The sequence below is a fragment of the Mustela erminea genome, chromosome 5 (genome assembly GCF_009829155.1).
Source record: "Mustela erminea isolate mMusErm1 chromosome 5, mMusErm1.Pri, whole genome shotgun sequence".
Lineage (NCBI taxonomy): Eukaryota > Metazoa > Chordata > Mammalia > Carnivora > Mustelidae > Mustela > Mustela erminea.
The window spans coordinates 60,507,882-60,533,281 of NC_045618.1; the positions used below are offsets into that span (position 1 = coordinate 60,507,882).

Genomic DNA, 25,400 nt, shown 5'->3' on the forward strand with positions numbered 1-25,400 from the left:
TGCTTGGTGGCACATATTTTAGAAATCCCTACTCTAAAAGAAAGAAAAACGTAAATAATTGTTTAGTTGAAAAGACAACCGCATTTGAAATTAGCAGATGATGGGACGCCTGGGCGGCTCAGTTGGTTATGAAGCTCAGGGCATGATCCAGCTCAGGTCATGATCCCAGAATCCTGGGATCAAGCCCCACATCAGACTCGTTGCTCAGTGGGGAGCCTGCTTCTCCCTCTCCCTCTGCTGCTCCCCCTGTTTGTACTTGTTCACCCTCTCTCTCTCTCTGTCAAATAAATAAATAAAACCTTTAAAACATAAAAATAAAAGCATCCAAAAAAAATTGAGCATCCAACTCTTGGTTTCACCTCAGGTCATGCTCTCAGGGTTATGAGATCGAGCCCTGCATCATCAGGCTTTGCCCTCAGCATGGAGTCTGCTTGAGATTCTCTCTTTCCCCCTCTGCCCCTCCCCCCACTCACTCTCTCACACGTGCAATCTCTCTCTCTCAAATAAGCAAAATCTTTTAAAAAAATAAGAGAAAGAAAGAAAGAAAAGAAAACACAGCTAGTTCTTCCCTAGAGACCCACCAGAGCCAAGGTGTACCTGTGCAACCTTTGACTTTGGCAGGGATCCCCCAGCCTGAGCAGTGATTCATTACAGGGTCATCTGGATATGTCTTACTATGTCCATCTCTGTTTCAGACAATAACTCAGCTAGTCTTTAGATCAGTGTCCTAATAGGTGATGGTGGAAACTTCCCTGGTTGGGGGTCCAGGAGGGGAGCAAGATCGTCATACCTGAACCTGGCCCACGTGTCTTCTCCCACCAGGCCGGGCTAGCTGGGAGGATCGCTGTTGTTTTTTTATGAATGTCATCCGGGGTAATTCATTCTTCTGTCTTTGCCATTCAGCCATAACTGTGGTGGGAGGATTTTTTTTTTTTCTTTGAGTTTTGTGTGTGTGTTTTAAACCTAAACTGTTCAAAGAAAATATGTGTTGTTCCTGGACCTCTATGTAGCATGTTTTCTGAATTAGATGCATTTTCACAGAGAATTAGTCTTTAAATCCCTGTGAGCTTAAAAATAGACCAAGAACCAAATGTTTCCTCTCTCTTTGGAATGTAAAGTGTTTTTGTGAGTGGGTATTGGTTTTCCTTTGGGGGAGTGCAGAGGGAGTAGCATAATTAAGCAAATCAAGAAAAGAAAGAAAATAATTTAACTATTTCCCATACCACCCATACTTAGAGACGTACTTATATTCATAGTAAAGCTTATACTGGATATTCATTTATTCATTCATCCACTCATTCACAAAAGTTGACTGTGGACCTACCAAGTTCAAGGTGCTGCACTGAGAGAAATGTACAGGAAGAAGCCTGGAACATTTAAGAGCAGGATATTGATAGACATACAAGTGGAAGTTTTTAATGATTTGAGCTTCTTAGATTTTTGACTAATTAAAGCTCAGGAAAAGTGGTAACAGTGGTGTTGGCAAAAGTGCCAGCAAAGGAGTTATCAGACAGAACAATCCGCAGCAAATTTCATCAGCCAAGAAACTTCAATTCTTTATACCCATCCAAGGAGAAAGTTAATTATGGCTTTGGTTAATTGTTCTCCTGGCTCTGTGGTATTATCTTAACACAGAAGGCAAGAGGAGGCAAAAAGGAGTTGAAAGAACAATCCTTCTACAATACACTGGGGAGAATAAAAAACACAGATGTTCCTCTCTAGGACCCTTGTGACTGATCAGATTCTCCTACCCAGACCCTAAAAGGACTTAGCCAAAGCAATAATGTTAGCTGTGAATATTAACACATTAATCAGTCTTTCTTCTGTATGGAAAGTTCCAAGACTTTCTGAACAGAGTCCTTCAAGACTCAGCTTATATCCTCTGTGACCTCTGCACACTCAAGCCCCCACACAAAACCAAGCTGGCCTTGGCCCCTACTCAGCACTCCCACACACCCTTCTTGTCTTCACAACTCATCCCTCACCATCAGCATTTTTCTGGGTCCCTCTCCCTCCCAGGTCTGGTAGATATATGATGGGTCTTTAGCATGTACTAGGCACTCAAAAGATGTATTATAATACATAAGCTATGAAATTTTCAGAGACTGTATCTGAGAGAAACATTAAAAAATACTCATGCACATTTAAATAATAAACACTACATTAAAGGTGATTTACATCTATAAACAGAAAAAATCTGGCAAACAGCAAAAAAAACAATGACCTGTCTCACAGGGTACGCGGAACCCACCACAGCTTCCAAGAGGTAATTAGCCTAAAGGTAACTCTCAGCTCGAACCACTAAAAGTGTGGAGTCTGCTTATTTTTAATAGGGGGGAGCATTTCATTTTGTTAAGATTTATTTGTCAGCGCATGAGAGAGCACAAGCAGGGGGAGCACCAGGCAGAGAGAGGGAGAAGCAGAATCCCGCTGAGCAGGGAGCCCGATGCAGGACTTGAGCCCAGGACCCTGGGATCGCAATCTTGGCTGAAGGCAGACACTTAACCGACTGAGCCATCCAGGCGCTCCACTGGTGGGAAGAATTTTGGAGCAAGATGTTGACACACGTGCTCACATGAATAATGAAGGCATCATGATTTGAGACACTGAAATCTTGGATCAATTAAAGCTTTAATTGTTGGAGCTCACCCTTCAAACTTTGCAACACTGTCACACGGAGAGCACTGGGTGTTATACACAACTTTTGAATTTTAGAACTCTACATCTGAAACTAATGATGCACCAAATATTGGCTAATTGAATTTAAATAAATAAATAAGCAAACATAAAATGTCTCTATCTTCATGAAAGGAAAAAATACGTGAGGATATAATCAAAACGTAGGCTAGTTTATCTGGAACATGACTTGGTATACATAGCTCTTGTTCTGCTAGGCTGTAACGACTTATCCTTGGTAAACAATTCATGTAGATTATTATAATAATTACCACAGCTAAGTCTCACTTTCCTTTCCCCCTTCTGGCTTCATTTTTTCTTCTCCAATGTCCATAGATGTGTCCATGTCTACTGCATTCCTGAATCCATGCCTTTAACAATGCCTACCACACCTGGCTTATGTAAGCTGATGTAAGCCCAGGTACCACAAGACGAAAACCATATGCCCCTTGCTCTGGTGGTCTTTCACATGGTCGCCTCTGTGGTCATCCTGTGGGGTGCTCCCCACGCTCTCTCCCTCTTAAGTCTCCCTCCTAAGCATCTCCTCCAGGAGATGGAAGAGTCCAGTTGGGCGGGCCTAAAATTATGTAGTTTAATGAGTCTTGTTTAAGAAAAAGATTACAAAATTATGAGTTCAAAATGAGGTAAAAATGGATCTTTATTGGAAATGAGAACTGTCACAGCAAACTAAAAACTACTTCAAGTAAGAAACACCGGGGACATCAAAAAATCCAGAAAAATTAACAAACTATTTGCATCATAAAACTTCTGTAACATTTTTCCACAGACTCCCTTCTGGCTCCACACATTTAAAACTCTGCTTCTGGTGCTCACTTTGGCAGCACATATACTAAAAAAAAAAAAAAAAAAAAAAAACTCTGCTTCTGGTGCTCACTTCGGCAGCACATATACTAAAAAAAAAAAAAAAAAAACTCTGTTTCTGGGGCGCCTGGGTGGCTCAGTGGATTAAGCCTCTGCCTTCGGCTTAGGTCATGAGCTCAAAGTCCTGGGATCCAGCCCCACGTCGGGCTCTCTGCTCAGCAGGGAGCCTGCTTCCCCCTCTCTCTCTGCCTGCCTCTCTGCCTGCTTGTTATCTCTGTCTGTCAAATAAATAAATAAAATCTTAAAAAAAAAAAAACTGTTTCTGCTCCACTATACACATGTGTGCAGGTTCAGACACGGTAGCACACGTACAGCAATGCTGCCTCTAGCCCTACACCTTCCTGTTAGGACACCAGCAGGTGACAGGAAAACTCATGGAAGCCATTCCCATGCTACGATGGCTAATGATTACTTCACAACAGGTACAAGTGACTGCAAACATATGTGTCTTTCTACTGTGTCCCTTTAGCCAAAAATTGCCTGTGGTCAATTTAACTCTCCAACATGAGAAGTGTGACAGATGCAAGTTAGCATGAAAAAATCCATGGAGTTGTGGTTAAAATATCTTTTGTACACGTTACCGAACATTTGATCATGTGACCACCTCACTAGGGCCTCTCTAGGGCCTTGGAAGGGGCCCAGCACAGAGGAGTCCGTGAAACTGAAGTTCCCGCAGCTTGTTGGTAAATCGCACTCTACCCTCCTCTCACTCCTCCCAAGGAGTCCAGCCCCTACCTACCAGATTTGAGAAGACCCATGAGGCTCAATGTGCCAAGTACTGTGCCTTAGGGAAGGATGGACACACTGACCAGGGAAACAGCAAGGAGAAGCCATACAGATGCCCTCTGACTTCAAGTCTTGGGACAAAGTGTGATGAGGGCAGGGATTAGGATTCTGATGAAAGTTAGGGCTTCAAACTCAAACAAGTGGACTCAAGGTCATTGAATAATGAGCATTTGGCTCATAAAGAGGAGAAGGGAGACAGAAGAGAAAGGTGAAAGAGGAGAAAATGAGAGAGGAGAGAGGAACAGGAAGGAAACAAAGAAGTATGGGAGGAAAAGAAAAGAAAAACAAGAAGTTTCCTGTGTACACCTCTTCCCTGGGAAGCAGTCTTGTTTATCTTTGTAGTAACATTTACAAGCTTTCTTCAGACTATACACTCATCCTCTTAAATTAGAAAGAGTGACAGTTCTCTTGGCTCCATTCTGCGAAATGCCAGTTGTCATGATCTCACTATTACAAAAGGGAAAAGGGAGGAAAAAAACCACCTCCCAAGAGATTAATATCACTGAAAACAAATGCCCAGTGGCCTGGCCATTTGGTCACTGTCCACGTTCCCCAGTGGCATGTGAGTTTTTCGTCCAGACCTAAATTGGATGCTAATTTCCATGTCATCGTCAATCTTCAAAACTCTTCACGCAATAGTTGGCGTTTTCTTTATGTTTGCTTGCCTTACTCTTTTAACTGACTCCTGTAATTTTCTTCCAGGAAAAAAAAAAAAAAGGATAACAACAGAAGACTTGGAAAGATCACTTAATCTGGACTGCACATGTGAAGACTGTTGAGAAAATTTGAAAAATTATTATTTATAAATGGGTGGCTTGAAGTAGCATGTTGAACCTCAGAAAAGTTAAATTCTGTAGGAGGAATGTGTTTAATCAACATCAGAGACAAAGTCCCTCAAAGAAATCCTGGAAACTCCATTGTCTCATAGCTTTGCAGTGTCATAGACTTCCTTCGTGACAGGGACCCCTGAAGGTCACTAAATTCCAGATTAACTACCATCCACGCCATTGGTGAAAACATCCAGGAGACATTTCTCAACCCATCTCTGTAACATTCCAACATATCACAATCTCCACTTTGAGGAAATCATTATTCCCAAAAATAGCAGCATTACTCCACATACTTTGTGAAAATAAATAGATCGACACCTTTACAATCTCAATAAAAAAAACGAGGTACAGAATTAAAGCACATCCTATCCCTTTGCAAGCTAACTTGTCTGTACATTTTCCAGCCCTTGAACCACCTGTGAGGCTTGCATACCTTACCCAGGTGCTCCCTGAGCCCTTCAGTTGCAGACAGAACAACTAAACATCTCACTCCACAAAAGATTTGGTTAGTGATGGGCTGAAGGATTCTTTCATACTTCCCGAAAGCCTGAGGTCAGATTTCCTCTAGTTCCATACCCTGCTCAAGAATCAAAGGGATTCTCCATTGCATACTTGGCTGGGAAAATCTGAAGTAATGGTGCATTTCTAAAGCATTTGGCAATCCCAACCTCAACCCAAGATGTAGCACGTCTCCCAGGAGCAGCAAAGTGTTACAGAAAAGTCAAGAGGATCAGGAAACCACCAGAATCAGGGACTCTGAGAGGAGCAGAGAGAAAAATAGAAACAGGTTTGGTCAATAAGCTGTGTTCAGAGTCTTCTCTGTCTTCCCTTCACCTCCTGGGTCTCCCACCTCTCATACTTTGTGTTTTTTTTTTTTTTTAATTTATTTTTATTTATTTATTTATTTATTTATTTAAGAGAGAGAGCAAGAGAGAGAACACAACCTGGTGGAAGGGCAAAGGGAAAGGGAGAAGCAGGCTCCCCAGTGAGCAGAGAGCCCGATGGATACAGGGCTCCATCCCAGGACCCCAGGATCATGACCTGAGCTGAAGGCAGACGGCCAACAGACTGAGCCACCCAGGCACCCCTCATACCTTGTTCTTAACAGATAGAATTGGAAAGTTCTTCTGCCGATTTTAATACTGAGACATCTTTGCAACCATATGCGATGAATCTCAAACAGCAGAATGCCACCAAGGGAAAGATTGAACTAGAGGTCGCGGCACCTGGGCTGTTTTCCCCGACTTCCACCACCGATAGGCTCTTGGACCTCATTCAAGTCATTTCCCTTCCTTGAATCAACTTCCTCTATTAACTGAGTGGTTGGACTAGATGATTATTTCTGGCTTAAAAAGTTCCAGGATTTGGGGCGCCTGGGTGGCTCAGTGGGTTAAGCCTCTGCTTTCGGCTCAGGTCATGATCTCAGGGTCCTGGGATCCAGCCCCGCTTCGGGCTCTCTGCTCAGCGGTGAGCCTGCTTCCCCCTCTCTCTGCCTGCCTCTCTGCCTACTTGTGATATCTCTCTCTCTCTCTCTCTCTCTCTCTGTCAAATGAATGAATAAAATCTTTAAAAAAAAAAAAAGTTCCAGGATTTTATTTTTGGAGGAATTTCAAGCACTGGGAGAGAAAGAAGCAAATGGAAGGCAGGAGGCTTTCTTTGGACGCATTACACTAAGACCAGTCAGTGACTCTCAGCCTCCTCCCCTTATCCCTAAGACTGCCTTCAGATGTATGCCCTTCTTGTGAGGTGGCAAATGTAGAAAAGAAAAAGTTGACACACTGAAACCCAAATCAACTGTACCTATGAATGCTCCAGAAGGACACTGAGATGATAGAGCATAAAAGTTGAAAAGAGAATAAGTCAAAGGGTCTAGCATAACACGGGAACTACGTATTTTCTAACAGGCATCTTTTAAGAGAGTAGAACGTGAAAGTTCTCACATACACAAGAAAATAATTATGTGAACTGATGGATGTGCTGATTAACTTGATGGAATGAACCCTTTCCCAATGGATGTGTATATCAAATCAGCACATTACGCGTATATTTTCTGTATCTGATCATTTTGTCAATTTACCTCAATAAAGCTGAAAAAAAAAATTCATAGAGAAGACCGTGAAAGGGAAGTTGAAGAGGCTGCTCCAGCTTTTCACCATCGACTCAAGGAGTCCTGCACCCCCATCCAGAGGACCAATGGGTCTTTTCTCAAAGACAGCATGGCAGGGAGGGGTCTGTCATTAATCTCTGGTAAGAGGAATTCCCTCACTTTCCCTTCTTGCTAAATCTTTCTGCTTCCATCTCTGGACCCAAGCTGAGACCTCATCACCTCCTTTTTCCTTCTTCTTGCCTCATGTCCTCAATTTCCGAGCCAGTCCATTTCCCAACTCCTTCACTCACAGTCCACTACTCCTGTCTAGCCTTTCCTCTGTGAGTACCCTGGGCTACATCTCAGCAGTAGGTAGTGTTTGCTGCTGACAAAGGCAAAAGAAGAGAAAGAATGGCACAACTTCTCCAGAAAGTGCTTGAATAATATATATAATATATATTATTATATAATATATATTATATATATTATATATGAATAATATATATTCAATATATATTTAATATATATTCAATATATAGTTTTTAGTATATTTTAGTATATTTTATCCTATGACCTCGTCTTCTTTCTCTTATCCTATAGAAGTCAGAAGCGGTTCCAGGAAAGAATGAGTGAAAAGGCAATCCAGGGCAGATGAAAAAGAGCTGTAGGAGTTGTGATTTTGCGGCCCTGCATGATAGAAAACAGCAACAAATTGGCCTAAGTAATCAACACATATCCAGAGAAATCCGGAGGCAAGACCGCCTTCAGGTTGGGTAGATTTAGCAACTTCCGAAAATGTAGTCTAACTTTCCGGTTCCCTCCAGATCTCTGCTTTTCCTTCCTCAAAGTTGGTCTCTTGCTAAGTTTGGCTCCCCTAGTGGCCAACAGCGCTTCTCAGCATTCTTGTTCAGGTCCAAATGGAGCCAGAGAGAGCCTGATTTCACTGGGCTTTTTCTTAAAAGTAAGAAAGATCTTTTCCCAGAAGCCTTCAGCAAAATTCTCATTGGCCAGAATTGGGTCACAAGGCAATGCCCAAATCAATCACTGTCTGGGAAAGGGACGATGGTAGTGGAGAAGGGAGTTACCCTGAAGCCAATCACTCTACCCCTCCTTACTGAAATCAATTCCCAGAGGGTAGTGCTTCAATCCTGTGGGGAGGGGCACAATGTCTGGGAGTCAGGCACCTCGTGCAGCCCAAGGGCAAAGGCCTAGCAACATGAAATGGTATATAGCTGGTTGGGGAAATGGTGAGTCGTCCAATCCCTTGGCACCATAAATTCACCTGGGCACAAAGCGCCTTGGAAATTCGACTATTAGGGCCCTTTCCAAACCCCAGCCTTTGGGTCCTTACAATATAGTCCTTATACACAAGAAAATGAAATTTAATTTGAAAAACTAAGTAATAAAGAATGTAAGGTGATGCGTTATGTGGCAGAGATCAGCCACATTTCAAAGTTTCACAGAAAGAAGAAACAGTGCAACATAAAGCCATTGGAATGTATCTCACGAAGGCGGCAGATTGGTGTTCCATTGAAGGATAAGAAATATCGCCTAGTGACTTCCCTCTGGCTTAGCTCATCCAGGTAGCTAACCTGAAATAACTCTGAGCTATGAGCTACCGAAAAATATTCAGAGGGAATGAATTTGTGATGTCTTCACTGTAGAGATCCTATGATTTTAGTCTATTCTAGAATTCAATAATTTTTGGGTGCTGCTCACTGAAGAAATTTTTCAGTGTGGAACATTTCCAGTATGTTGGGTTTTTTTTTAATCCCTACACAAAAACACAGCCCACCTTGCTGTTCTTTGCTAGATAAACAAAATTTTTTTTTCTCAATTATCCTGCTCTCCTTAATCACATGTAATTTTTAAACTAGCTGTTACTGACAGTCCTTTCCTCCTATTTGCTGGCAGTGTTTTTAGGTCAATTCCACATCCGATTAAGGGAACTTGAAAAAAGGAAATCCTACAGCAAAAATGCCATATGCCTTCCAATTTAATTTTAAAGACATAATCCTCAAGGATAGCAACTTGGCAAAGAGAGAACTGAACCCTTTTCTGGAAGACCCATCACTCGGGTCCATGTCAGTTTATTGGCCTGAAATTCCAGCATTTGTAAATACATACCCAAGAGGGACGACATCCTTCCAATTAAAGGTGTAGGTTTTCTTTCCCCTTTTTTTCCATTGCAGCTTCTCTCAAAGCTTCCCGGAGGTATTTAGGTTTCTCGGGAATATTTTCATCACACATTGACCAGCAGGAATGTGGGTGAGTTTCTAACAGGGCCCAAACACCCCCTCCACTGGGACCTGTCCTTTCCACCAGAAAAACGAGAGTGCTGTGATTTGGGAAAGGGTATTTGTGTTTGAGCTAAATAACTCCTTACCTCTGTCAGCTTTCTTTGACAAGAGAGCTCTTCCCTGGTACTATACAGGTCACCTTCCCATCTGTAGAGCATGCCCAAGGATAAAGTTCTTCTCCTTGTTTTGTTAAAAGCCAAGTTCCGAGAAAATCCAGAGGGATTCTCACAGTCCCTTAGTCACGGAAGCAGCTAGCCTGAAGGGACATTCCAGTGAACGTCTATCCTTGCCTATCTATCTCCCCAGGGGAGATGAGCTTTTTACAAAAGGAAAGATGTATCCTTTTTGTGGGCCTCTTGTGGCCCTTATGCCCCCCGCTGATCTGTATAAAATTAGCAAGTGGGCGAGTAAGCAGGGGGCCATCAGCTGGCCAAGGCTCCAAACACTGTGCCTAAGTATTTGATATGATGAAGAAGTAACAGCAAGTGAAAAGAAAAAATTGCCTTTCAAGGAGCACACAGGGTGCTAAGGAAAAAGGAGAGGGACATACATGGCTGCTGACTCTGGAATCTTCAGATCTGTTTGGATGAGTCACTACCAATGACTTCTGCAATAGGAATCTGATTTGACTAATCATCCGAAAGAAACTTTTATTTCTGTCTCCCAACATGTGAAATCTATCTGGCCGTCAGGTTTAGTTACTACTTAAGCAACAAACCGACATGTGTCTTAGAAACATACTTGTCATCTTCCAGAAGTACTCGATGTATATTGAGTAACTAGCAAACATTCATGCTGTAATCCACACACACGTGCACCTTGTCACACAACACTCCCACACAGGAAAAGTGAAACTGCCCTTTGATGAACGCACACTGGTGGGTGTTTCCAGCGGTTAGGAGTCCTGCCAGGTGTGAGTCCTAAGAAGGAAGGTGAACGAACCGGAGGGCTTTCCCCAGACTGTGGCTGAGATCCTTATTTGGTAAAGCTACTACCTAGCCTTCTGCGTCTCAAGGCCAGCCTGATAGCGCAGGACCACAGCAGGGGAAGTGTGGCTGCTGACATCCCAGCCCTAAGAGATGAATGGAATTCCAGGCAGCTGGAGTCACGCTGGCTTGAGACACTGGTTTGGAGACCAGACTTCCAATGACAGAAGCATTAAGCCGCCGCGCTCATGGTAATTGGTGCACCCACAGAAATGTAACCCACACCTCGGTTTCAGGAGCTAAAAAATGAAAAGAACGTTGAGGGAGGAAAAAAAGGAAATAAAATGTTAGGTGGAGGATAATTTATTACTTTATGGGTCTGTTCTGTAAATAGCTTAAGACCCTAGAGCCAGATGGCTCCGCAAATCCTCCAACCAGGAGTCACGTTAAGAAGCACGAGTGGGCATAAAAACTGTTTTTCAAGACACAAGTTTGGGCTCAAGGGAAGTAGATAGGGAGTACGTTTCCTTAACATTCCCCGCTAGAAAGAAGCGGTCTTCGCGGGTCCCCTTCATCACAATACATATACCGCCCCCAAGCGGCCAGCCGTGGAAGCGCGGTAGCCGGCCCACCGGCGACTTTCGCGGGGACTTGGGCGCCAGGCAGCTGCAGAAAGTGTGCCCCGACGGGCAGCGGGAACGCGGGCTCCGTTCACCGCCCGGATGGCCGATGCGGCCCCGCACTCAGCTCCTTTAGGGCTCGGGCGGAGGGCGGGCGCGTGGTCCCGCACCCCGTTGGATGGATGGAGGAAGGTCCCCAAACACCCCAGCGGGAACTTCTTTAACGATTGGTTCTCCCTCGGCCCCATTTACCCCGTCGGGCTTCTTTGGTTTTACAAACGGGCTCGGTCCCCAAGTGTCAGCCCTCGCCCAGGTATTCAAGGAGATGGGTTTGCCTGAAACCCCCCCACCCCCCGCCAAGAAGGGTCTGGGGGCGGGGGGATGGGGGAGGGTGACTAAAGCCTTGTCGCCGCTCGGGTTGCTCACACGGGACTCCCGGAGCCAAGGTGCGGATGGTGAGCGCGCCAAGTCTGCGTAGGCGGGCACCTATTTTTCAGAGACTTTCCACCACTCCTCGCCCCGACCCCCACCCCTCCGCTCTCTAGCGGGAAAGTTATGCGCCAGGCAGCGGGGGGCGGAGAGAGGAACCCAGACCGCCCCCCGGCGCCGGCCGGGCCGCCTCCCATTGGCCAGAGGGATCCCCAGGAATGTGAGAGTGCCTTTAAAAGCGCGCCGCGCGGCGGCCTGGCCAGCCACTGCTTCCGAGCCGGCCCGGTAGTCCCGGGTCCCGCGAGCCTCCCCGCGCAGCCTCCGACTCCGGCGGCCGCCGCCTCCTCGGGCGCTTTGCCCGCCCCGCGCCTCTCCCGGACTCGGGCCCGGCGCTGCGCCCTCGCCACCACTCCGGGCCGCTGCACCCAGGTAAGGGTTCTCCGGGCGGCCGCTGAGGACCGATGCTGCCCTGGTCAGCCCCCTTGAACTCCGAGGCTTCAGCCCCGCGGGTACTTCGGACCTCCTAGTCTTCGCTTTCCTCCGCTGTCCCTCTCGTCGAAGGGCTCCAGAGTTATTCTCTCCGGCCTTGGGGTTCACAAGGCCAACTCGCCAGAACTCTCCAAGATTTTTTTTATTCTCCCAGGCCTCCCCCACACCTTTCTCTCGGGGGTCTAGAGGAAAGGCTCCATTTCCCCGTGCCTCCCTGTGCCCCCAAACTGTATCTCCTGCTGTTTACCTTCAGCTTCCCAAGGAAAAGTCCCCAGGTGGTTGGTCTTTGCCCCAAGGCCACCCCCTGCAACTTTAAAACCACAGTCTCCTCCCCCCACCCCCCGCTCTTTTTCTTCCTGATGCCCTGTCCAAAGTAAATACTGTCGTTCTGCAGTCCTGCAAATGTGGGGCCGAAGGGGGATGCCCCAGGTCTTCCGTGCCCACCCTCCCTGCTTGGCTGCCTCTGACCCTGGGCTCTGTGTTTCCTGTTACAGGCTCCCTGCTGGGCACCAACAGCTCCACCATGGGGCTAGCCTGGGGACTCAGTGTCCTATTCCTGTTGCATTTATGTGGCTCCAGCCGCATTCCAGGTGAGTCTGTGTACTACCTTTTGAGAGCGGAGGTAAGATGAGGGGGAGCCGCTTACGCCTAGTGGCCTAGTGTGCCTCCCTCCCATGCTCTCCTCTGCCAGCTGTTTCTCCCCAGAGCCCTGATGGAACATCAGCAGGCAGGTTCCCTCTAACCCTGGGGTTTATTCAGTTCTTTCCGGGGTTGCTTAGAGTTTTCGCCCTGTTCTGTAGTCCCCATCCCTGGCCTCAGCCTACAAAGCTCACTGTGTGTCCTGCTCCTGTTGAACAGAGTCCGGGGGAGACAACAGCGTATTCGACATCTTTGAACTCACCGGAGCTGCCCGTAAGGGCTCTGGGCGCCGACTGGTGAAGGGTCCCGACCCTTCCAGCCCAGCTTTCCGCATTGAGGATGCCAACCTGATCCCCGCCGTGCCCGATGACAAATTCCAAGACCTAGTGGATGCCGTGCGGGCAGAGAAAGGCTTCCTTCTCTTGGCCTCCCTGAGGCAGATGAAGAAGACCCGAGGCACACTGCTGGCCATAGAACGGAAAGATCGCTCCGGCCACGTCTTCAGTGTGGTCTCCAATGGCAAAGCGGGCACCCTGGACCTGAGCCTGACCGTGCAGGGCATGCAGCATGTGGTGTCGGTGGAGGAGGCGCTCCTGGCGACTGGCCAGTGGAAGAGCATCACCCTGTTCGTGCAGGAGGACCGGGCCCAGCTGTACATTGACTGTGAGAAGATGGAGAATGCGGAGCTAGATGTCCCCATCCAGAGCATCTTCACCAGGGACCTGGCCAGCGTGGCTAGACTCCGCATCGCGAAAGGAGGGGTCAATGACAACTTCCAGGTGAGGCATCTTCTCCAGTTCCTGGTTCATGGGCTCGGCTGTGTAGCAGCTGACTTGCCAGGAGACGCAGGGTTTCCAGTACAGGAGAGCTTGCCTGTGGCTTAAAGCAGTGGTTCCCCAACTTCAGGGAGCATCAGACTCCCCTGCAGGGCTTGAGAAAACACACAGAGTTTCAGAGTCAGGGTGTCTGGGATGGGGCCTGATGATTTGCATTTCTAACAAATTCCAGCTGAAGCTCCTGCTGGTGCTGGTGTTCTGGGGATGGAACTCTGAAAACCCGCTAAAGGAGACAAGAAATGGTTTTCCCATAACCACCTGTTCAAGCTTTAGAGACTCCGTATGCTCTCCTTAAGTAACTTGTTTCCAAGCGTTCTACCGATTGTAATGTAGCTTGAAATGGATCCTGTGAGCAGAATAAATACCATTTGGCTATCTGATTCTCCATGGGGACGGAGCAGGTCTCCGTAGGTGAAAATAGTGGGGGGTTTTGCTGCTGCAGCCTCTTCCTTGCTTAAACGTCTAGGTTTTTGCAACTGTGGCTTTGAAACTCCCACATCTAACTCTTAGACACTGGAGAGTGTCATTATATCCTCTGTTCTTAGTATCCGATTCCATTTCCTGTATACCCAAGTAGGCTGATAACAGATTTCTTTGTAAAGTACTGAAGACTTGGCAGGAGACCCAATTAAGATTGTGAAGTTGTTTGGCAGTTTACGTTGGTGTGTTATTTTGACATGGTGATCTTTAAAGGGAGCTCTTTCAAACTTCTAGAACCTCTATTGTGTGCTTTTCCTGGCATAAACCATCTCCCCCACCCATTTCCCCCCAGCATCCCCACCCCCCACCACCCTACAAGTAATGTGTGTCCTCTGCCCCCAGGGGGTGCTGCAGAACGTGAGGTTTGTCTTCGGAACCACACCAGAAGCCATCCTCAGGAACAAAGGCTGTTCCAGCTGTGAGTACACCCTTCTATATTCTGGGGGGCATTTGAGGACACTCAGGGGGTTCCACCCAAAACAAGCTGAGAAACTTACGGAATGGTGGCCGTGCATAAATTGCCCCGGGTAACTTAGTTAAGAAGTGTATAAAAGTGACTTCAAAGGGGGATCCACATATATGGATCCCCCGCCCCCGCCCCATGTCCTTCGCCCCAGGTTTAAGGTCTTTCCAACTAGGAACTCCAGTGGCTGGCCGGTGAGAGCAGCTATGTGAAGATCTTCCATTACTTTTCTCATGGCATTCCGTTCTTTCTTGGCAGCCACCAATGTCCTTCTGACCCTCGACAACAATGTGGTCAACGGCTCCAGCCCTGCCATCCGCACTAACTACATTGGCCACAAGACGAAGGATCTGCAAGCCATCTGCGGCATCTCCTGTGATGAGCTGTCCAGCATGGTCCTGGAGTTGAGGGGACTGCGCACCATCGTCACCACACTCCAGGACAGCATCCGCAAAGTGGTCAGTGGCCTCCACTCACAGCCCCTAAGCACAAGCTCCTGAAGGTGTAGCACGGATGACCCCCCCTTCTGCTTAAAATGACACTAATGACCTTTCTCCCCCTTCTAGACTGAAGAGAACAAAGAGTTGGCCATTGAGCTGAGGAGGCCTCCCCTCTGCTACCACAACGGAGTTCAGTACAGGAATAACGAGGAATGGACCGTGGATAGCTGTACGGAATGTCGCTGTCAGGTGAGGGATCATTCCAGAATGAAATAAAGGGTGGTGTGTTTGAAGCCAGTCTCTAGGGAAATACCCAGGTGGCCACACAAGCTCTTTCTACACTCCATTGTCTGAGACCGAAGTGGGTTTGTTTTTTTACCCCCAAGATGCAGTTGTGACCTCCCTAAAATCTTGAAACTCCCAGAAAGTTTTTCAAAGTCTATATACCCCAGGCTAAGTATCTAAAAGAAAAAATCTGCTAGGACATTTGAGTAATTTCCCTGCTTTTGTTCAAAGGCTAAGTGTTGAATGTCTGGTAAATAAAACCTGGTCGGAACATTCCTTTTATTTTCCCAACCCTGACTTTGTATTCAGCAATGACACTGAGATTCCCTTAATACAGGACTGATTGTTCAAATCGCTCAGGCCGACACTGTGAAGACGTAACTGTCTACTTAGCTCAAATGGCACTGCGGGCAGTGTGCATATCGGTGATTCTCCCCAAAACCAGCGCCGGGCAATGTGGGACAATTCACCTGATGTGCTGAGCAAAGTCTGCTTCAATTTAAAAAAAAAAAAAAAAAAACCTGGGTTGCTAGATTTAGGAGGTCCCTTGATTTTCATTCTTCTCAATATAAAATCAGATCTACACATGAAGGTGGAAAATGCTCACTGATCTTGATTGACTCTATAAAGAGAAAATTTTCAAGTTTAAAAGTCCTGGCTGGCTTTGGAGTTCATTGTCAGACACCCATTAAAAGGTTAGAGTCAAGCTCTTTGGTGGTTCTGTTTGGAAAAGTTCTACATGCTGTCCCTTCCCCCACTTAGTAGCAATTAAAAAAGAACTCTCTGAGGTACTAAAACTGTCTTCAAAATACAGTGACTGCAAATAAGACAGATCTATTAAACTCCTTCCACTGGAGCATTTACAGCCCTGACCACGTTTCGTCTTATAATGTTACAGTATATGAACTTCTGCTTCCAATATGCCCCATAACCCATGTCTCCCTCTTGCCCTGCAGAACTCCGTTACCATCTGCAAGAAAGTGTCCTGCCCCATCATGCCTTGCTCCAATGCCACAGTCCCTGATGGAGAATGCTGCCCACGGTGCTGGCGTAAGTTTGTAAAACCGCATAACCGTTCTTGAGTGACAAGGTCTATTCTCCGTATCCATGGGGCCCTGGAACCCCACCCCCATTTCCACTGTGTGTTTCAACTCCCTGTTTTCCTGCTGCGGCGTCTGGTTAACTGATGGCCTGGCTGCTCTCTAGGAAGTAATGATCTCGGCCAGCTTACTAATTTCGACCTGATGCGTGGAGGAAAGGGGAGACGAATGTGTAGTGGCACTAGCTCTAAACAGACTGCTTCTAGAATCTGACACTGTGGCCCACAGTGAAGAAAAATGTGCTCACCAGATAAATGGCCGGTCTGTGGTGCAAACACTGAACTTAATTGGGGCCTGAAGTTTTACCCATTTTATCTGCTGGAGTAGGAGGCCTAAGAATAATAGCAGTTCTAGTTTCCGGCCACGGGCATAAATAAGGCCTTAGATTGTTCCGTAGCACCCTATCCCCTGGTTGGTGTTGCCAGTGTAAAGTAATCACTCTGCTCAGACAATATTGAGTGTAGTACGGACAAGTCATAAAGTGATTCAGCACAATAAAGACAAGACATGAAGCAGGAACATAGCACTCCCCATACACCTCCACACAGCCCCACCCCTGCCCACAGCTGGTCACAGCTCAGAATAAGCAGTCTCATCCAGCAACCATGTTCGTGCGACTGGTGCTGTGATGATCACGGGCACAGCTGCTTCTGTTCAGCTATCCCCTTTAGGTGTGGGCTGGGGGGAGCAAAGACAGCTGGAGAGCAGTGGAGTCCTGACCTTGAACCCAGGATTGCTAGGAAAACTTCTAGCTGCCGGCAAGAGCAACAAGTTCTCTGCCTTGTGTCTGATACAGCGACATGTGACTGTATCCTGGGGTCTGGGCGGATGGTCTACCAGCCCATTCTCTGGTGAAAATACATCCAGAGAAGGCCCCACATGCTAGGGTAAGAGGAGCTGTGCAGTGATTTATTTAACTTCATGACTGAGTAGGAGGCAGAGCCAACAGCGGAAAAGCTGCCTTCAAGTTCATCTGCCAAACACATGGTCTGTGGCTCCCCTGACAATCCAAATTGACTCCTGTGAGCCTACACATCTAGTACTCTTGGAAATGCAAATCAAGATATCCACATCAGGAAAGGGAAATGCACTTAAGAATGCTGAGAAAGGAGGCCCCATGGGTAGACTAACATGTGCTGGGAGAAGGTGGGGCAGTGCTGAGCCTTCCCTTACCCCAGTGCTATACATGTAATGACAGGGGATAGACCCTCTGGCTGTTGGCCTAAGAAATACTGGCTTTTTGCCTTCTGGCAAAGGAAAAAGGTCCCAAAGAGTGTGAGATACAGACTAGCACGTCCTTGGTGATCACGTACCAAATGACCCTGCTTCCTCTGCAGCCAGCGACTCTGCGGATGACGGCTGGTCCCCGTGGTCTGAGTGGACCTCCTGCTCGGCGACCTGTGGCAATGGAATCCAGCAGCGCGGTCGCTCTTGTGACAGTCTCAACAACCGGTGCGAGGGTTCCTCCGTCCAGACGCGGACCTGTCACATTCAGGAGTGCGATAAGAGATGTGAGCATCTTGGCCACTTGACAGTGAAGAGCACAGGGTTGGCCTTGTCCTTATCCAGACAGCATAAAGGTTAAGGGTACAGTTCCTCAACTGTCTGCATCCCAACCCCAATTCTGCTCACCTTTGCACCCTTGAGCACAACTTCCCTCTCTGAGGCTCTTTCCCCAAATGCAAACTGGAGGGGAATCATAGCTCTTGATGGGTTATTGTGGAGTTATTGAAAGGATTTCATTTAGGTAATGAATTCAAAGCAGTTAGTGTGGAGCTTGACACCCGATGGGCACCCTATAACCATCAGCTGTGTATTTTAGTTAAACAGGATGGTGGCTGGAGCCACTGGTCTCCGTGGTCATCTTGTTCCGTGACCTGTGGTGATGGTGTGATCACAAGAATTCGACTCTGCAATTCTCCGAGCCCCCAGATGAACGGGAAACCATGTGAAGGCGAAGCCCGGGAGACCAAAGCCTGCAAAAAAGATGCCTGCCCCAGTAAGTGCAAGTGTGCTGTGCAGCTGAGGGCTGAGCGCTGGCTCAGTGCGGCGGGATGCCTGGCATCTGTGGCCTCCAGTTCTGTGGGTCACAGAGTGAGGGGGGGGGGGTAAAGGTTACTCTCTAGGGAACAAGTAGAAGCAAAGTCCTGCATGCTCAGCAGCTTCTTTTAATAAGAAACAGAAAACCATTTCAAACTCTCTTCCCGAACATTCTGTCCATGTATCAGAGGAGCAGAAGTTCACTTGAACAAATGATAGGTGAGGTATTTGGAAATTGACCTTAACTTGGGCCTGTGGTTCCCTTCCCTTCTTTGCAGTCAATGGAGGCTGGGGTCCCTGGTCACTGTGGGACATCTGTTCTGTCACCTGTGGAGGAGGGGTACAGAAACGTAGCCGGCTCTGCAACAGCCCCACACCCCAGTTTGGAGGCAAGGACTGTGTCGGGGATGCAACGGAAAAGCAGATCTGCAACAAGCAGGACTGTCCAATTGGTGAGTCATGCAGCCCAGGATGAGAGCACCCTTGGGAGTTTGGGTTTCTTTGTTGTTGTTTCACTGAAATCCATGGTCAGCATTTGGGTTGGCGGGTGGTTTGGCTTTGAATGGTCCTGCGTGTTCGGACCGTACTGTCCTTCAGGCATTTCCACGTGAATGGTTACGTATACCCCATGATCTTTATGACCCTCTGATCTTGTGAGGAGCATGCCAATGACAGCTGCTCAGACTGACCATTGGCCTGTCTCCCTGATCTCAGACGGATGCCTGTCCAATCCCTGCTTTGCTGGGGTCAAGTGTACGAGTTACCCCGATGGCAGCTGGAAATGCGGTGCCTGCCCCCCGGGCTACGGTGGAAATGGCATCCAGTGCCAAGATGTCGATGAGGTAAGGACCGTGCTGGTGGTGTTACTGGGTCCCAGGGTAACGGTTCAACTTGTCCCAGCCCCTTCCCAGGGCGGCTGACCCAGGAGGCACACTGTTGTTTCTCCCACAGTGCAAAGAAGTACCTGACGCCTGCTTCCACCACAACGGCGAGCACCGGTGTGAGAACACGGACCCCGGCTACAACTGCCTGCCCTGCCCGCCGCGCTTCACAGGCCCGCAGCCCTTCGGCCGGGGCGTGGAGCATGCCACCGCCAACAAACAGGTAGATGGGACTGGACTCCCCAACTGGAGTGGGCAGGCAGGGGGAGCCAGCAAAGGGAGGCTGTCCTTTCATAGCCTTCCCCAAAAACTGGGAGAGGGTTGAACATACAGCCTCGGGGCAAGACAGTCCACTGAAAACCCAGCAAGGGAAAAACAGCCTCTCACAATAGGAAATGCTGCTCTGGACTCCGTGGTGAGCCAATGGGCACGTACATCTCCAGGGGGGCGGGGGTGGAGGAGGAGTACCCCACACTCCTTCTCCTCATGGAGCCTCTATCTCTGGGGAGACCAGAAGGATGCGGGGTCTCACGAAGGCTCTGCATTCACTTGGGGACACTGTACCCACAGGTGTGCAAGCCGCGCAACCCCTGCACAGACGGGACGCATGACTGCAACAAGAACGCCAAGTGCAGCTACCTGGGCCACTACAGCGACCCCATGTACCGCTGTGAGTGCAAGCCCGGCTACGCGGGCAACGGCATCATCTGCGGGGAAGACACGGACCTGGACGGATGGCCCAACGAAGACCTGGTGTGCGTGGCCAATGCCACCTACCACTGCAAAAAGGTAGCGCCCACTTTCCCGCGTGCTCACAAAGGAAGGCATGTCATCCTGACCCAGGGAAGAGGCTGAACAATCTTTAATGCTTAAAGTGTGAACGTGAAAGTGAAAGATGAAATCACACAAAGGCAGAATAGCATAAAGTGTTCACATTAAATCCCCTGGTGCCATGAACATGAAGAGGGTGGGCCCTTTTGGTTGGTGCAGTCCAGAGCGGATTCTTTTCTCCAGAAAAATGTTCACGACTCTCCCAAACACCAGCAGGGCAGGGCTGGTGCTCCCAGCATGGATTAAGCACGGGGCACTTAGACAAATAACATACCCCCAAGAAAATGCTTAGATGATCTTCCCATTAGAGACAACAAGATGGCATCAGGGAGCACAGCAGATCTGGTCCGTGTGAGGGTTCTGGGGGCCCTGCCCCGGGCTCAGGCTGAGCGAAGGGCACACGGACCAAGCCCTCATGTGAGTCTTCTCTTTCCAGGATAACTGCCCCAACCTGCCCAACTCCGGGCAGGAGGACTATGACAAGGATGGAATCGGTGACGCCTGTGATGACGATGATGATAATGATAAAATCCCAGATGACAGGGTAAGGATGTGGCCCAGGCCTCCTCCATCCCCCTTCTCCACATAGTAGCAGCCTCTGGGACTCCCATGCAGAGTCACTCGGGGGCACTCCGAACACCTAGATGTTGCCAAGAGAAGATTTAAAATGAGGGGTTTGGTTTTTCATCATCACCTTCCTGCTGCCCCACCTCCAGTTTGAGCAAGACAGACACTAAGACCATGGCTCTCAGGACTGAGACTATAAATGACAGTCAGTTGCCCAGATCTGTTTCACATTCTTACCTAAATGACATTAAGATTTTTATCTGACGTACTGGGAACCGGGGTGGTGTCCTTAGATTTACATTTTACTGACTTGTAACCCACAGCAATCCATTTTTCATTCATCAGGCCCTGCCTTTTAACCTCCTAGGGAAGGAGTAAATAGAAAATGTCCCACGTGGTTGCAGTTTGATGTAACAGACCACCGCGGGATTGGCCTTGTTGCGTGGACAGTGTCGCAAAATGCTCCATTCTTTTGCAGGACAACTGCCCATTCCACTACAACCCGGCCCAGTATGACTATGACCGAGATGATGTGGGAGACCGCTGTGACAACTGCCCCTACAACCACAACCCAGACCAGGCCGACACAGACAACAACGGGGAGGGAGACGCCTGTGCTGCAGACATCGATGGGGACGGTAAGGCACTCCCTGATGGCAGCAGGTCTGTAGGCAGTGGGGACCACGCTCACCTGAGTTCTCTCCAGCCTTGGCTCTGTGTGCAGTTGGTTGAAACCCCGGCAGCTGGACACTCCAGCCCTGACCGGTTCCCTGTGCTCTGCAGGTATCCTCAATGAACGAGACAACTGCCAATATGTCTACAACGTGGACCAGAGGGACACCGATATGGATGGGGTTGGAGATCAGTGTGACAACTGCCCTCTGGAACACAATCCAGATCAGGTAGGTGGGCTCCGTGGGGGACCCTCCAGTAGAGTACTAGAATAGCTTTAGCTAGGCCCTTATTTAAAAAAAAAAAAAAAAAAAAGTTAGAGTTCAAACCTTTCCATGACCATGGCTCTCAGAGGTCTCAAAGCCAACTGGCACATTTGCACGACAGCACCTGTAGATCCTTAGTGTGACCATCTGATAATTTCACTCTTCTCTATCAGGCCTTACCTACTCTGCATGTCTAACAAATTATAAAAGGAAGAAATCTAGTAACTCTACTTATATTAATCATTTCTAACACTATAATGATATAATCTGACTGTAAGAAAACCTCAAGCTAAAAACACTTCCAGAAGCTAGAGAAATTCCTGTTTCTAAATTGGCTTTGCAAACAGATTATTCTCTACTTGTGTGAAGGAGTGCTACAGGTAGATCTTAGCCAGAGCAGGTTCCATGTCTGCAAGTATTTCTTTTTACGTGTAACTGGCCATCATATTCTAGCAATGTCAGTTAAGGCTGGTCTTTTTTTTTTTTTTTTTTAAATGCTTCGCTATAGAAATTTGGAAACCAGCTGAGCTAATGGCCTCTGTTTTGAGTTTGAGTCTTACCATAAACTCCTTTCATATCATTTAATCTCCCTGGAAGAGTTTTTTGTTCCTCAGATTGTAATATTTATAAACATTCAGGCATTATGGAAATCTTACTCACAAGAAAAATTCCAGTCTGTGTCCCTTAGCATCCTGTATATCCTGAAGAATATAAAAACGAACTGAGAAATATAGTTTCAGAGAAACTTACAAGTTTATCTTTACCTGAATCAACAAATAAACTTTATAGATATATAAAACCAAATACAAAAAAAAAAAATTTTAATAAAAAGTCTTAATCCCTACCAGGCACATTACCCAGTACACACAAAAAGCTGTGCCCTGTTCCCATGATTTAATGACCTGAGTAGAAGCATGTCAACAATTTTATAATTGAAATCTTCAATGGAAAATAAGAGTGACCCAAAGAATTTCATCTAATGTTGAGAAATAAGCAGTTAACAGACTGAAATCTTAATGTTTTAGTCCATTAAAGTGAGGTACCTTAGTAATTTTACTTAGAAAGTTTTATATTTAAAAACTCTGAATAGCTCTTAAAATTCATATGAAAACAAGGATCAAGAAAATTAAGATTTTACTTATTCTGAGTGAGGTGGCAGAGGGGCAGAAGGAAGAAGGAGAGGAAAAGGGAAAGAATCCCACACAGACTCCACACTGAGCGTGGAGCCCAACACAGGCTCAGTCCCAGGACCCAGAGATCATGACCAGATTCTGGTCATGGCCCACTAAGCCACCCAGGCACCCCAAGGATCAAGAAAATTTTACTACTGCTATGTTTTGGCAATAGCTTATAGACTTGAAAACCCACTGGCCATATCAAACATGGGAGAATCTTCCATTAAGTGCTATTTAACGTTAATGACAAACACTTCGACTTACCTTCCCTTTCTGTCTCTTTCAGCTCGACTCTGACTCAGACCGCATTGGAGATACCTGTGACAACAATCAGGATATTGATGAAGATGGCCACCAGAACAACCTGGACAACTGTCCCTATGTGCCCAATGCCAACCAGGCTGACCACGACAAAGATGGCAAGGGAGATGCCTGTGACCATGACGATGACAATGATGGCATTCCTGATGATAGGGACAACTGCAGACTCGTGCCCAATCCTGACCAGAAGGATTCAGACGGTGAGACAGCAGAACCCCTTTTTAAGAGACTAACACCATGGCTCTCTGGATTGAGAATATAAAAGCAAAATTAAGTGCATTTGAGAGGAAGAACAGATGAGATGCCAATTTAGATAAGATACTGAATCTCTGAGACTAGTCCTATTTTAGAATTTCACTGAACTCTTGCCTTTTTTACCTTAGGTGATGGTCGAGGTGATGCTTGCAAAGATGATTTTGACCATGACAGTGTGCCAGACATTGATGACATCTGTCCTGAAAACATTGACATCAGTGAGACTGATTTCCGCCGATTCCAGATGATTCCTCTAGATCCCAAAGGGACATCCCAGAATGACCCGAACTGGGTTGTACGCCATCAGGGTAAAGAACTGGTCCAGACCGTCAACTGTGATCCTGGACTTGCTGTAGGTGAGTAGTGAGTTCTCCATACAAAAAGCTAGCATGCATACGGCAAAGAAGCAAATCTAAAACATGGTGCTTACATGTATCCCTGAGGATATCTGGGAATATAACAGAAGCTTCTGAAGGCTGCAGCTTTTCACCTGTGTCTGGCCTCCTTTTCCTAGGTTATGATGAGTTTAATGCTGTGGACTTCAGTGGCACCTTCTTCATCAACACGGAAAGGGATGATGACTACGCTGGGTTTGTGTTCGGCTATCAGTCTAGCAGTCGCTTTTATGTCGTGATGTGGAAGCAAGTCACCCAGTCCTACTGGGACACCAACCCCACTAGGGCTCAGGGATACTCAGGCCTTTCCGTGAAAGTTGTTAACTCTACCACCGGGCCGGGCGAGCACCTGCGGAACGCCCTGTGGCACACGGGAAACACCCCGGGCCAGGTAAGAACAAGGCCCTGAAGAAGGGAGAGTGGATGGGCGCTTGACTAGCACTCGGGATGCTGTGCTTGGGCCAACACTCTCAATGTGGGGGCTAGGGGGGTTCTTGGATAGCAAGTTCCCAGCACCACCAACTACAGCATTAAGTTCTGCTTAGTAAAAACCTAATAGCATCTGAGAAGGGAGCTCACTCTAACTAGGATTTGTCTTCAAATCCAAACACCTTTTCATCCCCTTCAAACAAAACTTTCCTTCTCTTTCTGCTTTACACAGACATTCAAGGGCACATATCAAATGAAAGCCCTTGGAAAAATCAACATTGCAGCCCTCTAATTTAGGTCCACTTGGTACCTTTCACATATTTCTTCTAGAACAAAATCTGTATCTCGGTGGAACCGTGTTTCAACCTTTTCTTTTCCTTCAGGTGCGTACTCTGTGGCATGACCCTCGTCACATAGGCTGGAAAGATTTCACTGCCTACAGATGGCGTCTCAGCCACCGGCCCAAGACGGGTTTCATTAGGTAAAGATGGCACTGACGATATTCTATCCAGTCATACCAGTGGGGAAGGAGGAGGAAATCAAGAAGTAGGGGTGTCACTCAAGAGCTTTTCTTTTTCTTTCAGAGTGGTGATGTATGAAGGGAAGAAAATCATGGCTGACTCGGGACCCATCTATGACAAAACATATGCTGGTGGTAGGCTAGGGTTGTTTGTCTTCTCTCAAGAAATGGTGTTCTTCTCTGACCTGAAATATGAATGCAGAGGTAGGAGCAACATTACTGTGAATGTAATTCATTCATTAATAATAATAATAATAATAATAATAATGTAATTGCATTAGAGATGCAACTGACATAGTTAATTCAGACTAAGATTGAGAGTGCCAATTATGGAAGCATCCGTTTTAGAAGACAGTTTTAGAGAAGGGTTATACTTTGCTGTGGAAGACCATGATAAGACCAAGGCCTTAACTGGCCAATCCTAAATTATGCTTTGGTTACTATAAAAGTAGAGCTCTACTAAGGCTAATTTATTAACTGACAAAGCTAGTACCTTCATGAATTAATTGGGTTATATATTTGTTTACTTAACAGATTCTTAATCATCAAACTGTTGATCAAAAGACTCATCCTAACTAATGCTGGTGTTGCACCTTCTGGAATCACGGGCTTAAGAAAAACCCCCAGGATCCCTCCTCCCTGCCTATTCTCTGCTTGCTTATCATTGTGGACTCCTACAATATGGGACCTGCCTTGAGAAGATGCCATTTTCCCAATCAGACTCAGCATGCAGCCTCTGAATGCGAAGAGAATCGTCCAAGAACATACACAGTTATTGGTC

The 25,400-nt window shown here is 47.1% G+C and overlaps 1 protein-coding gene across 1 annotated transcript; it reads left to right on the forward strand.

Annotated features, from left to right (window-relative positions):
• Positions 1–11,785: 11,785 nt before the first annotated feature.
• On the forward strand, positions 11,786–25,293 carry THBS1 (thrombospondin 1). Its single transcript, XM_032343244.1, has 22 exons — positions 11,786–11,964; positions 12,519–12,614; positions 12,883–13,442; positions 14,322–14,397; positions 14,701–14,900; positions 15,009–15,131; positions 16,124–16,217; positions 17,605–17,778; positions 18,090–18,266; positions 18,586–18,759; positions 19,022–19,149; positions 19,259–19,411; positions 19,759–19,977; positions 20,456–20,563; positions 21,065–21,224; positions 21,370–21,488; positions 22,986–23,220; positions 23,404–23,631; positions 23,790–24,061; positions 24,483–24,580; positions 24,684–24,823; positions 25,154–25,293. The coding sequence occupies exons 2-22, from the start codon at positions 12,548–12,550 to the stop codon at positions 25,159–25,161; spliced, it is 3,513 nt and encodes a 1,170-aa protein (XP_032199135.1). The 5' UTR covers positions 11,786–11,964; positions 12,519–12,547; the 3' UTR covers positions 25,162–25,293.
• Positions 25,294–25,400: the final 107 nt, after the last annotated feature.

Excerpts from the sequence above, each read along its gene's own strand:
- THBS1 (XM_032343244.1), top strand. The coding sequence starts at position 12,548 with ATGGGGCTAGCCTGGGGACTCAGTGTCCTATTCCTGTTGCATTTATGT. Across the intron at positions 18,760-19,021 it reads CAAGCAGGACTGTCCAATTG|ACGGATGCCTGTCCAATCCC; the intron begins GTGAGTCATGCA and ends CCCTGATCTCAG. Across the intron at positions 19,978-20,455 it reads CCACCTACCACTGCAAAAAG|GATAACTGCCCCAACCTGCC; the intron begins GTAGCGCCCACT and ends TTCTCTTTCCAG.